This window comes from Lactuca virosa, chromosome 4 (genome assembly GCF_052849685.1).
Source record: "Lactuca virosa cultivar CGN04683 chromosome 4, Lactuca_virosa_CGN04683_v6, whole genome shotgun sequence".
Lineage (NCBI taxonomy): Eukaryota > Viridiplantae > Streptophyta > Magnoliopsida > Asterales > Asteraceae > Lactuca > Lactuca virosa.
Window position 1 is genome coordinate 141,268,615 of NC_136429.1, and position 12,877 is coordinate 141,281,491.

General features: G+C 31.6%; 1 protein-coding gene across 1 annotated transcript; it reads right to left on the bottom strand.

Moving 5' to 3' along the window:
• Positions 1 to 1,680: 1,680 nt before the first annotated feature.
• On the bottom strand, positions 1,681 to 12,214 carry LOC145105128 (equilibrative nucleotide transporter 3-like). The gene is made up of 13 exons (XM_079042260.1): positions 12,178 to 12,214; positions 11,933 to 11,988; positions 11,798 to 11,850; positions 11,529 to 11,596; positions 10,222 to 10,340; positions 10,022 to 10,126; positions 9,745 to 9,900; positions 9,525 to 9,668; positions 9,315 to 9,420; positions 7,701 to 7,873; positions 7,124 to 7,284; positions 2,748 to 3,006; positions 1,681 to 2,024 (listed from the first exon to the last, which is right to left on the bottom strand). Exons 1-13 carry the CDS (start codon positions 12,212 to 12,214, stop codon positions 1,917 to 1,919), a joined length of 1,545 nt encoding a protein of 514 aa, XP_078898386.1. The 3' UTR covers positions 1,681 to 1,916.
• Between the last annotated feature and the right edge of the window lie 663 nt (positions 12,215 to 12,877).

Genomic DNA, 12,877 nt, shown 5'->3' on the forward strand with positions numbered 1-12,877 from the left:
ATCTTTTCAGTGAAAATTTTGTGAATATATATATTTTCAATTAAAATAAATAAAATAATGGATTAAAAAGTTTCAAAGTTAATTAATATAAATTTAACTAATTAAAGTTTAGTTAAAATGGTTTATGTGAAAGTGAAAAAAATCTTTAAGATTTAGAATTACAGAATTATTTTTTGAATAAACTCATTTAATTAGATATTGCACTTAAAAGTGTAAGATATTTAATCATCTAGGATGGAATTACTTAAAATGAGAATATAAATGTGAACTAAGATGTCACATTTAGGGACCATCTTGTCAAATATGGAAACTTAGGTTTAATTTGGTCAATTAAAATTTAGAGTATTTTGGAAGAAGTTGCAGTTGAAATGGTAAACGCTAAGTTAGTTATAAAGTTAGGTTGTGTTTGACATGTCATAGCTAGTTAATAAATTAAACTATTTTTTGAATGTTTTTAAATTGTCATGTTTGACAAATAAAAAAATAACTTATAAGTCAGCTTTTTTAAAAACTATTTAGACTAATTTTTTAAGAGTTTTTTTTCTAAATATTCTAAATATATCCTTAATTAATTATAGCAAACCAATTATCCTAAATATCCTTTTATGTCATTCTATATATTTAAGTTAGTTTATCAACTATTTTTTACCAAACGTTATTTTTTACCATCTAATTTATAAGCTCACAATTTGCTTTTTACCTATCAGTTAGCAACTAGCTTTTCAGCTAGTACGTCAAATATAATCATAGTGTTGAAATGGTTCAAAAAGGAAATTAAGAAATAAAGGTACCCACTCCTTTAAATACGCAAATATTTGAACCCAAATCCCCAATTCCCTCTCCATCTCTTCATTATATTGATGTAGGGCTTAGGAAGAGGCCTCGAGTGAAGATTTTAGTAGATGAAAATGAATGGGAGATTATTGGAAGATATCTCAAGAGTTTGGAGGAGGAGTCATCAAAAAAGAGACTTATGAATGTAACATTCTAATTCATGTTCTCGATTCTACTGTTATGAGGTTTTCATTTCTCCCAAATCCAAAATGTGATGTTTTGATATTTAATTAGATGATAGGATGAAGTTCTAATTAGTATCCCATAATTATTTTATTAATCAATCAACAATATCTTTTGATGTTGATTGAATTTGAGCTTTTGAGGTGATTTTGAAACTTATAAACCTTATATTAATATTTGAATTATTAGTCTTCCATAATTCAAATAAAATTGCATAATTCACAGCCGTCTAACATAACTTCAATGGACATACTTATTGCCATCGAGTTGAGTACTAATTGACTAAAGAACATCATCTTTTTAGTTATAGTGCCAATAGACAATCAAACAAATAATCCAAAACCAACAATAGATACAAAAGTCGAAACTAACAACGAACATAATAACAACAATCAAAACCCTTGAAACAGAACGAATCAAACCAAACGGAATATATAAACAAACCAAAAAAATCATACCTAACAATAAAAAGAAGGATCGTTTTGAAAAAAAAAATCAAAGAATGGTACCTAGCCAGTGAACAGTACCGAGTCGATGAATAGTGGTGACTTTTTTTTTTCTAAAATTTCAACAAAAATAACAAATTGATCTACAAAATTAATTTTAATCGGATAGAGCTCTGATACAATATAAACGAATAACAATTTAAAGAGAAAACGGTTAGAGTTTTAATATTAAAAGAAAGTTATATTTACAAAGAAGAGAAAATACAACTATAAATAGAAAATATAAATAGAAAAGTTACCTAGGATTATCTAGCTACATGGCTAAATAAAGAGTCAAAATAAAACAAACCCAATAAATTTATTAGGCTACCATAACTTATTTCTTCACTTGATAACAAAAAAGACTAGTAAACTGCATACGCAATACGTCTAATTAACATGCTCCTACATCTCTCACCAACCTTTGCCGATTAGCCATAGCCAGTCACATGTGACCCCAACGAAAATACCTCCCATAAGATACAAGACAAGTATATTCCCTAATGCGTTTTGTTCCGGTCCCTACAAACAATAATCATTAAAACACATACATTAATACGTACGAAGAAAATATATAAGATTGAAAATATATATTTCTTACGAAATTGGAACTAATTCCATATGTTATGGTGTTTATATTTTCCACAACCGCCTTTCTTTATATAAAATGGTCATTGAAAAAAGCATGTTGGGCCCTTCATAACTATTCTAACATCGAAGTGTTCGTTTAGTTTATTTCAAATTATAGTTATAAAACTTATTAGGCCACAATTACTGAATAACAAAAAATAGCAATAGTAATTACTTCGTCTTGAAGATGCAAGAATATATGATTCTGGTGTACAAGTCTTTCTAGTTTAATTTTATAAATTGATAGAACCGATGACATGGGCTGGAGATAAGAGTAATATATCTGGTTTGGTACTTGGTATCATCATGTAAAAAGTTTTTCACGTTATATATTTTTCAAATAAATAAAACAACGATCGTAGACAAGAAACAACATTATACTTCCATGATTCCTTTTATTAAAATTATATTTTAATTTTTTTTATTATTACAATAATATATTTTGATAAATCTATCTAATTATAAAAGAAGTATGATCCATAAACAAAATTTTTCACCGTCATATTTGGTTAGATTTCTCAAAAAATCAAAATACAATATCTAATAATAAAAATCAAAAGTACATAGTTATAATAGAAATAAATGAAACTAAATTAGTATAATACACAAACGAACCTTGTAGCCTTTTGGAGCAGAAGTGAGGACGCAAACGGTAAGGTAACCATTAGTTAATCCCAAAAACGATGTCAAAAATATCATCCAACCCTGATCAGCATACTTAGCCGTGAAATAAAACGCCGGAATGAGCAAATATCTTGCTAGAACTGCTATCATGAGTCCTTTTCGTGACTCCAACTTCATGCATTTAATTAGTGGGATATATCGTCCCACGAGGTCCCACATATTGTACATTGCAATAAGAACAAGCACGTACCTAACAATGAAATTATGTTAAACAAGGAGTTGTGGATAATAATAATAATTTCCAAAATAATAATAATTAGATGAAAAAAGTTTCAAAAATAATTAATTTTAAAGTTTTTAGAGTAAATTATACGAATCGTCCCTCGTGCAGGTGCCAAAATGCACGTTGAATCCCTATTTTTAAAAATTAACTCGGACCGTCCCTTGTTTGTTTAAAAATTAGACGCTTCATCCCTCCCAACATTAAAAGACTATTTTGCCCTTAGCAATTTCTTTTTCTAATTTTCTTTTATCTGTTTATTAATTTTAGATTAAATAAAAAGAAAAAAAAATATCTCCACCCTCCCCTTTTCTTTCCCCACTTTTCTTTTCCAGGTTTCCTTTTGGTCTCCATAACTTTCCGGCAATACCAAAAAAACACCACCACCGTTTATTCCTAGTTTCATTATTTTGATGATCCTCTTATTTAGACATTTTTCACAAACATTGGGCCTCGTATCCCTTTCCCATTTCTGCTATATTTCTTCCAATGTTGATATACTTTGAAGATGAGTGAAAATAGATGAGGAACAGGAATCGCACAAAGCAAGCAATCACGTTTTTCCGGTGAGAGGGTAGCAAGCTACACAGATCACCTCCTGAAAGAACAACACATGCCGAAAACCAAACCCTAGCCGCCTGTTGTTTATCCGGCAAGAGGATAGCAGATATGGGTTTCTTGCTCTCGATCTGTTCTCAATTTGTGGTTATAGATCGAAGTGAGAAGATGAAATAAGGTTTCACCACTGGAAGAGAAGGAAGAAGGGAATGTTTGAGGTGGTTGTACCGGAAAATATGGGTGGTCCATCGCTGCACCAAACCCTAGCCGCCTCTCATTTTTCCGGCGAGATGGTAGCGAATCTGCACTCATCCCCAAGCTTCTATTTTCCTGTTCAGATCTGCACTCCAGCAAAAGGTTGGATCCTCCGACGATATTAATGATGGAGCGGTGACAGGTGGTGTTCGAACGGGGTGGTTGCCAGCTGTTATAAAGGAGGGTGGCGATGGTGAAGGAGGTGGCTTGTGATTATTTTTCAGGGAAACACAGGTGGTGGCTGTGCAGATTTCCGGTGATGGTTGCTCATTCCGATGGTGGTGGTGGTGGCTGTGCATTCCGGTGGTAGTGGTGGTTAATTCTTCTTCAACAAAATATAAAGAGAGAGATATAAATATTAGGTTTAATAAATTAATCAAAAATATTAAAATAAATGAAAAATAAACTATAAATGATATTTTAGTTATTCCATGTCTCACACAAGGGATGAAGTATGCAAATTTAAATTAAAGAGGGATAAACCATGCATATTTTTACGGTCCGAGTTAATTTTTAAAAATAGGGACTAAACATGCATTTTGACACTTGTACGAGGGACGTGTAATTTACTCAAGTTCTTATTAAAAGTGGTTGTAGATAATTTTCAACAATAAGAATAAGCGGTAGTTTTCATGTCAAAAGTGGTTGTAGATAATTTTCAACAATAAGAATAAGTGGTAGTTTTCAAGTCGGAAAAACAAATTAGACAACTTGTACTTTACACCATCCCATTTAATTTCTATCTAAAATTTATAATTAGTAATCACAAAATACTTGGTGTTAAAAATATAGATTTGGGACTTGCTGTAGTAAATATAGGTCCACTTAGGGCGAGTTTAGAGTAAGTATGACTTGAGGAATCATTTGTGAACTTTTGGAAGTTAAGTATCTTAAACTAGGGATGAGCATATGGACCGGGGAACCGGCCGGAACCGGAACCCGATGGAACCGGTCGGGCCGGGACCGGGACGTTATTTTTGTTGATTTTTGGAACCGGGAACCGGTAGGAACCGGAACCGATATAACCAGAACCGGTAGAACCGGCAAAAACCGGTAGAACGGGCAAAAACCGGAACCGTATGATGCTATTTTTCGAGGACCGGTTCTAACATTTGAAGACATGACAAGAACCGGTAGAACCGGGAACCGGTAGAACCGGAACCGGTAGAACCGCCGGGCCGGTTCGGTTCTTAATTTTGGCCGAAGCCGGTTCCCGGGTCGGGTCCGGTTCGGGCCGGTTCCGACCGGTTCGGTCCTTTTGCTCATCCCTATCTTAAACCTCTGAGGCTTCTCCCAATTCTTCATTCGAACGATTTCTAGAGAGTACAAGGTGAGAGCTTCTTGATCTTGACCAAAAATTCCATTTCCAAGTAATGGAGATTGAATTTTGTTGGAATTATTCATCAATTTATTAAATAGAACCTTTTAATTAACGAGTTGTTGATATTTCTGGAGGTGAAGGGAAGCTTGTATGATAACATAGTACATCGGGCTTTTGACCATAGTTTGATTTGGTTGACTTACTTCTTAATGAGTTCTTCTTTGTTCGTTATATATGACTTTCGATTAGAGCTTCATTGCTCATTATAGATGGCTTTTAATAAAAACTTTGTTGCTCATCATATATGACTTTTGATGAGAGCTTTAACTGCTTATTATAGATAATATCGATTGAAAGACTTATGGTTTAATATGATGATATGATGAAACAATAATTATTTATCTTATGTTACGCACTAGTGTTTATCTAATGCATCCTTTAATGTCTATTGCATATGTAGTAATATATATACAGTTATGTCAACCTTATCTTTGATTACAAATGATATGTTCTATCTTATAAATTTCTTTTCATAACATTAATTATTTTTACAAGTTCGACTATTTGTTGAATTCTATTTTTCAAAAAGGTAGCCACATAGATATAACGGGGGCATTGACCCACCCATACAAATTTGTAGTTTTATATATATTATATATAAAATATATATTTTAGTTAAATAAAAAAGATATTATATATAGAATATAAATATTTTTGTTAAATAAAAGGGGCTAGGGACATGAATTTTGATATGATCTATCCACTAAAAACTTCAAATTCTATATGAAGAGAATAGTTTTTGCTGCGATTAAAGAATTATGGTTACAAGTTTTTGAGTACATCACATCATTATTGTTCACCAACTTTGTTATTTTTTTCCTATTTTCTTAATTAATCAATTAACTGATTTAATTTTCATGTTAGACAATTTTTAAAAAATTGTGGTTGCAAGTTTTTGACTTATTTTGCTACTCGATTATATTTTATAAATTATTTGGCCTACCGTAAAACACAATCCTAACTATGCCATTGAAAAAGGTGTTTACCTATTAGAAAGAGTTTTAAAATGGCTGTTGCGACTAGCTTACACGAGATATGTTTTATCCGGTTGGAAGGTATATACAGTGTTTTGTTTTGATGCAAAAAGATAATAAGTAAATTTAAGGGATTTTGGTATGATTTGGTTTAGGATATTTATCTTTGATGTTGATTTTAGAAATTTTCTTTGACGAAGATGAAAGAGCCAAGGGTGAAATTATCATTTTACCTAGGTTTAACATATGTATCTACTTTGGTCTTAATTTTTTTATTGGTCTCTTCATTTCGGTTTTGGTCAATCTTATTCCAATAGGAAAACGTAGTACTTTTGTTTTTGGAATAGAATCAAAATCATTAATTAAATGGATCATTATTTGTTGCCTGCTATAATAATAATGGTGTATTGATTTAGGAACGTGTTTGATACAAAGCGTTTGAGAGCTTGTAGCTTTTAGCTTTTAAAAAAACACTATAGCTTAAACAAAAAGCTTCATTTGACAGTACCAACATTTAACTTTTTGTTTAAACAAAATATTTCAAATCTAAAAACTACTTTATGTAGCGTTTAACAAAATGTCACAAAGCTTTTTAAATTATTTTGAAGAATTTCCATAAAAATATGTTTATGTATTTAAACAATTGTTCTTTTCTATAATTTTGTATATTTGAAAAGCTTTTAATTATTTTTGTCAAACATTCATATAACAAATAAAAACTACAGTTTCTAGCTGCTAGCTTTTCACTACCCGCTACCAGCTAATAACTATTTTCGTCAAACACTCCCTATATTATTATTATTATTATTATTATTATTATTATTATATTTGTTAAAATTTTCCTACTTCTAACGTTGTACCCTACGTATAAATTGTGGTATAATGGATGAACGATGTGTGTTGAGAGTGTTGATGTTACCAAGAACCCAAGCTATGTGATCCCGTGTCTTCGGATAAGAACCCAGGAAAAATAGAAAGTGTTAATAGATATATCAAAAGCATATCGATTGCATAATCAATATTTTCCTGTAACAATTCCTTGATGCTCAATCGTTCTAGTTTTTTGGAATTTGATTCTATCTGCAAAGAAACCAACCAGGGTTGAAGATTAGCAATCATACCTACTATTTTAAAAGAGAACCATTTGGAAAAAGGTAATGTGTTAGTTATAATAGTAATATACTTTAATTGACTTTTTATTGTGGCATCTTACTTTCATTTCCTTATGTTAAACATTGCAGGTTGAAAAGTCTATTTAGTTATAGCAATCTCATTTCCTTATGTTAAACATTGCAGGTTGAAAAGTCTATTTAGTTATAGCAATCTCATTAAGTACATATCATATATCTTTGTTATAGTATAAAAGTACTAATAAAAGTTCTTTTTTACTGTAATGACTTAAAAAAATATATGTATAACGATTTAAATATAACATAAATAAATTAAAATGAAGTGTTATAACACACAAATATATAGAACGACATTAACATTAGTACCTCTCCAGAATGCGAGTAAATTCCACCGGCAACAAGATCAGCTGAAACTGTTTTAGATCCTTCTGAAGCTGCCTTTGATCGGTAGTATTTTATAATTGGAAGCTTTGGGAACATGAATGCATATAGAAGTACACAAAGCAACTCAAAGATTGTGCATAGCGCGAAGAATAAAACTGCAAAACAAAGATTTCTCTATGTTAGGCCTTGTTTGTTTTTCAAGTAAGTATTATCCGGATAGAATAATGTTTGAATACATTATATTAATTTTTTTTTGAAAAAATAACTGCAAATTTGAGAAAATTGCAGGAAAAAACAAATAGAGCAATTTTGTAAAAAGTTGGACTTAGCAGGGAACCTTTTTATAGTCGGGTTTTTTAATTTTATTTATTTATTTATTTATTTATATTATAATTAATAGGATAAATAATTAATCTAGATAGTTATACACTTATATATCGTTTCCTCCGAACTCCGCTCACATTGTATCTAAAGTTTCAAATCCTTAGAGGATACGGTGTGGACATATCTCGTGCTCGTTGTGGCTGAGGTGGAAGCCAAAAACGGCGTTATAGCGGGGGAACACCGCCCCCCTTCTCGTTTCTTCTCGTTATGGCACTTCTCGTGCCCGTCACCACTTCTTGAAACGGGAATAAGAACCAATCAAAATCATTTTTCTTCCTCCTTCTCTCTTTCTCTCTCTACCTTTTTCTACCTCTTAACAAGTTATAACATTATAACACCATTTCCTACATGGTGTTAAGGTTGATGTGACATGTAAGAAGACGTTATAACACCGGCCCATACCCAATGCTCTTACAAATTCTAAAACCATTCTACTAAAATTAAAATACAATTTTAAAAGTAATTTCTTTTAGGAAAATCACAAAATGGTCAAAAAAGAGAGAGGTTTTAACAAAATTACATTTTTTAGTACAAATGACAACATATTTATCTATGGCCTACTGATAAAACAATTTGTATGGCCTCTTAAAAAAAGTTTATTTTTTCAAAATATGGTGAAATTGTTTTTCGTTTTATATTGATTCATACTTTCTAAAAGCTATTTCGCAACAAAAATAATTTTTATAGTGGGAGATTGATTGTTGGATTGAGAAAGATTTTAACATTATTTTGGGTAAGAAAATAAGGAAATATCTTAAAATTAGTTTTTAATTTCACACACACCACTACGAAATTTGTGGTCAATTTAAAAAAATAAAAAATAAAAAATAAAAACTGAAAATGATGATATTTTACTGAATTTATCTCATTTTTTGACAAATATACTTAACACGATAAGTTACTTTTACCACAAAATAAAATACTTAATCGCATTTGCAAGATTAATAGACTAAAGTCATAATACACAAAATAAAAATATTGATGTCATTCCCATCCGGTATCTGTTCCAGAAAAACGAGAACCGGAATCAGAACCGTTTGAGGCGGTTCCAAAACTTTATGAACCGGAACCGACGGTTCCGAGACGGTCCCGCTTCCGAAAACAGATACCGGTTCCGCTGCTCACCCCTATTGATTATTGATGGGGTCCAAGAAAAACCACTTTCCAATATAGAAAATCAAATGTAAAAGTACATAAATGTGAAGGACTTACGTGCTCCCTTTCGTAAACCGTTTTGTGAATTATCAAAAACACCTTTCGTAAACAATCTCAAAGTGGAGGTAAGAGCTCCTGATGCAGAAAGCCCCGCTAGAAACGACTATAAATACCCCAACCACAAGACAAATCATTATATCACATAGTCAAAACAAGTCCACACACACAAATTACAAATATATAATAATTTGATTTATAGGTACTAACTTGAATGAACTCGGGGAGCATGAATGACAAGTCTCCAACCATTCCACCTTGCACATAAGCATCGGCTACTCCAAAGGCAGCACTTATCACACACACACAGATGAAACTTCCCATTCCTCCTTTACCAGATGTTGCTAAATCCAACTATAATACATGACACAAACGGAATCACTTCGTTGTTGATTTTCCAAAAACATCTGAGACATTTTTGGGGACTTACAAGTAGAACAGCGAGAGTACTGAAGAAGAAGAGAATGTATCCAAATAGATTTCGTTTCCTGGTGTTTATATTGGCTTCATGATATGCAAGAATCGCGAGTGTTCCGAGGGCGAATGGTTGGTATACGAGCGTCAGGACTCTCATGGAGTGATACTTCTGCAGAAAATCGTCTAAAATCATGGTTAGTTTTCGATTGAAAAAATGGTACGTATGATGTTTAAGTCAACGTAACACGAAGGTGATGCCACGTGAGTGGTAGGTTTAATTAGGAGATTACTGGAAACAAATGAACATAGTAATCTTCAATCGTCAGCATGCTGTTCCAAGAAAACGCACACCCAATTCCAAGAAGCCAACACACCACCATTGCAGTAAACTTTCCCTGCAAATTTAACAGTTTCGTTTATGATCATCCAAAACTTATTCAAAGATTCACAGTTTCTCAAGATCACTAAACAAAGCAATGAAAAGTGTTACCTCCAGTTTTGTAGGTGTACTCCCTTTCTCATGACGAGTTGTCGTTGGAATTGCTGCTTCCATTTTAGCAGTATGTTTACAACCTGTTTGTCGAGATTCGCCAGATGAGCTTTTTAAAACTGAAAATTAATATGCATTATACATAAACATAAAGCAACTGAAATTCATAGTGGAAATGGTAGAATTTATGCAGTACCAAAGAGAGGATTCAAGAAACTGGGAGTGAAAATTATCGATCTTAGTGTGATTTCCGAGATGGGTTATTGTGAAGTGTGGAGAGGTCCTTTTAAGGACATGCTATGCAGGGACTTTTTATGCTGGAATCTTGCATGATAAAGGATGATTAATTAAAGTTCCGCGGATTACTGATTCTAGTCATTTTTAACAAGAGGTTTTTGCATACGATTTTCCATTAATGGAATCCACAAAGCACGGAGAACAAATTTAGTGACCAAGTCAACTGCTATTCGGTACCATGAGTGTTAGTGTAAAATTTATTGCTCTTCTAAAAGTTAGTGATGTTGAATTCCATAATAATTTTGTTTAAAAAAAATAAGATATTTAAATATTTATAGCAGCATATTATAATCGTTTATATTAATAAATTTATTATTTTTGTATTTTATATATGACTGTTACATAAAAAAAGTATTTTGTTGTATTAAATAATAAAAAAGTAAATCACATTAATTAGTGAAATAATGAAAGGGTTTATTAAAATAAAGTATATCACATTAAATGGTAAAACTTTTAGTTTAATGAAGTGTCTGTGAAATGTGGCCTTTAACCACAATATATATATATATATATATATATATATATATATATATATATATATATATATATATATATATATATATAGCTAGGTTATAATGTGGATGGTAAGTATTGTGTGGATGTAGGGTTGAATATGGACCAAGAGTTTAAAATACATATTCTAATAGAATATGTATTCTGATTGAATACAAATTCTGATAGAATACATATTCTGGTTGAATGAACATTTTGTAGAATAACAAAATTTTGAACCATGAGTTGAAGAATAACAACATTCTTAAAGAATAATCATATATTATTAACATTATTGAAGAATCTAATGTCCAAAAATAAACAAAAAAACAATTTTTACTGTCACATTTTATAAAAATACAATGTTATTTTTTGAATTTTTGCAACATTCTATTAGAATACAAGCTTCATAGTGAGTCAGTCATTCTTGAAAAAATCTTCATTCTATAAGAGTATAATGTCGTTCATGAAAGAATCTTCATTCTCATTCTTGTTTCATGTTGATATATTCCATCCACCATTGGTCAAATCAGTTGGAACAAAATACACAAATTGACCAATAGTCAAATCAGCTGGAACTAGATATCTGAAATAAAAACATTAACTTATTACCATTTTGTGGGTCCCATCACATTCATATCTTTTTATATAAATGACACCATAAAAAGAAAATGTAAAAATTGTAGTGATCTAATCAAACCGATGAAAGTAGTTTGTTATTTCTTTCATATAATCCTATATAAACTAATATAGATACAACAAATGGGAAAGGTTAACATTCACATACTTCTTTTTGTCTATGTCAGGGATGTCAGATTTTTCAGCTTTCTCAACAATCACCTAAAACCAAAATTTTACTCAAGAGCTAAGAGACAAATAGAATAGCATAAAGTTTGATTGATAAAGAAACAAAATGTCTTACTGAAACTCTATCTGGATACTTCTCTCTGATGCGAGAGAATTCTGATTTCCTCTTCTCTACATAAACAAAAAGGACAAATTCAGGTTTAGCAATTGATCTTATTATCTAATTGCACATCTTGATGCAATAATCGTTTAGAAAACAGGCATCGAAACACCCAATTAAACAAATATTCTTATCAAATGATCAAGAATGAAACAAGAAAACCGCAAAAGAAAAGGAAATTGTGATTGAAGGCACAATACCCAATGGGTGTTCAAGCTTGAACGAGCATTTAGCCATATCTGCACTCTGACTGCTTTATGCAGATTTCAAACAATTGAAAAACATTACAACAAAACCCACAACAACTGAATTGAACGCTTAAAACACGATTAAAGAAGAAAACAAGGTTATCGCAAAAAAAATTACATGAAACGTGACAGAGTTTCTTCTTTAAACCCAATGAAGAATGCAACGACAAGAAATTAAAATTGATGGGTTTACCTGTCAAAATTAAGAAAAGAACAGAGAGAATGATTGGTATAATCCAACTTTGTAAGGCTTCTTTAAAGGAGAAATTGAGTACAAGGAAAGGGGCAGGATTCTTGATTCTAACACAGAAGGAGATGAAACAAATTTTGGGTTTTCCCAACTCTACATAGAATCTGTGTGTTGCTGATGAACATATGAAAGGGTAGAAAGTGTCGACGACTAAAGAGTCGACGACGGACAGTGTAGTGAGGATCGACGACGGACTCAAGGGCTTACGGCGACCGGCGACGGCATGAAGGTCGCCTGATGGGGGCCGAAGGTCAATGAAAACGGGAGGGATACGATTGTGTGGGTGTCGATTGAAGAGGCAATATGGTTTTAAATAAAGTAATTTGCCTAAATTAAAGGGTAGATGATTTAATTAATTGTTTATTAAAATTAAATAATACTTGACCCATATTAATCCCTACA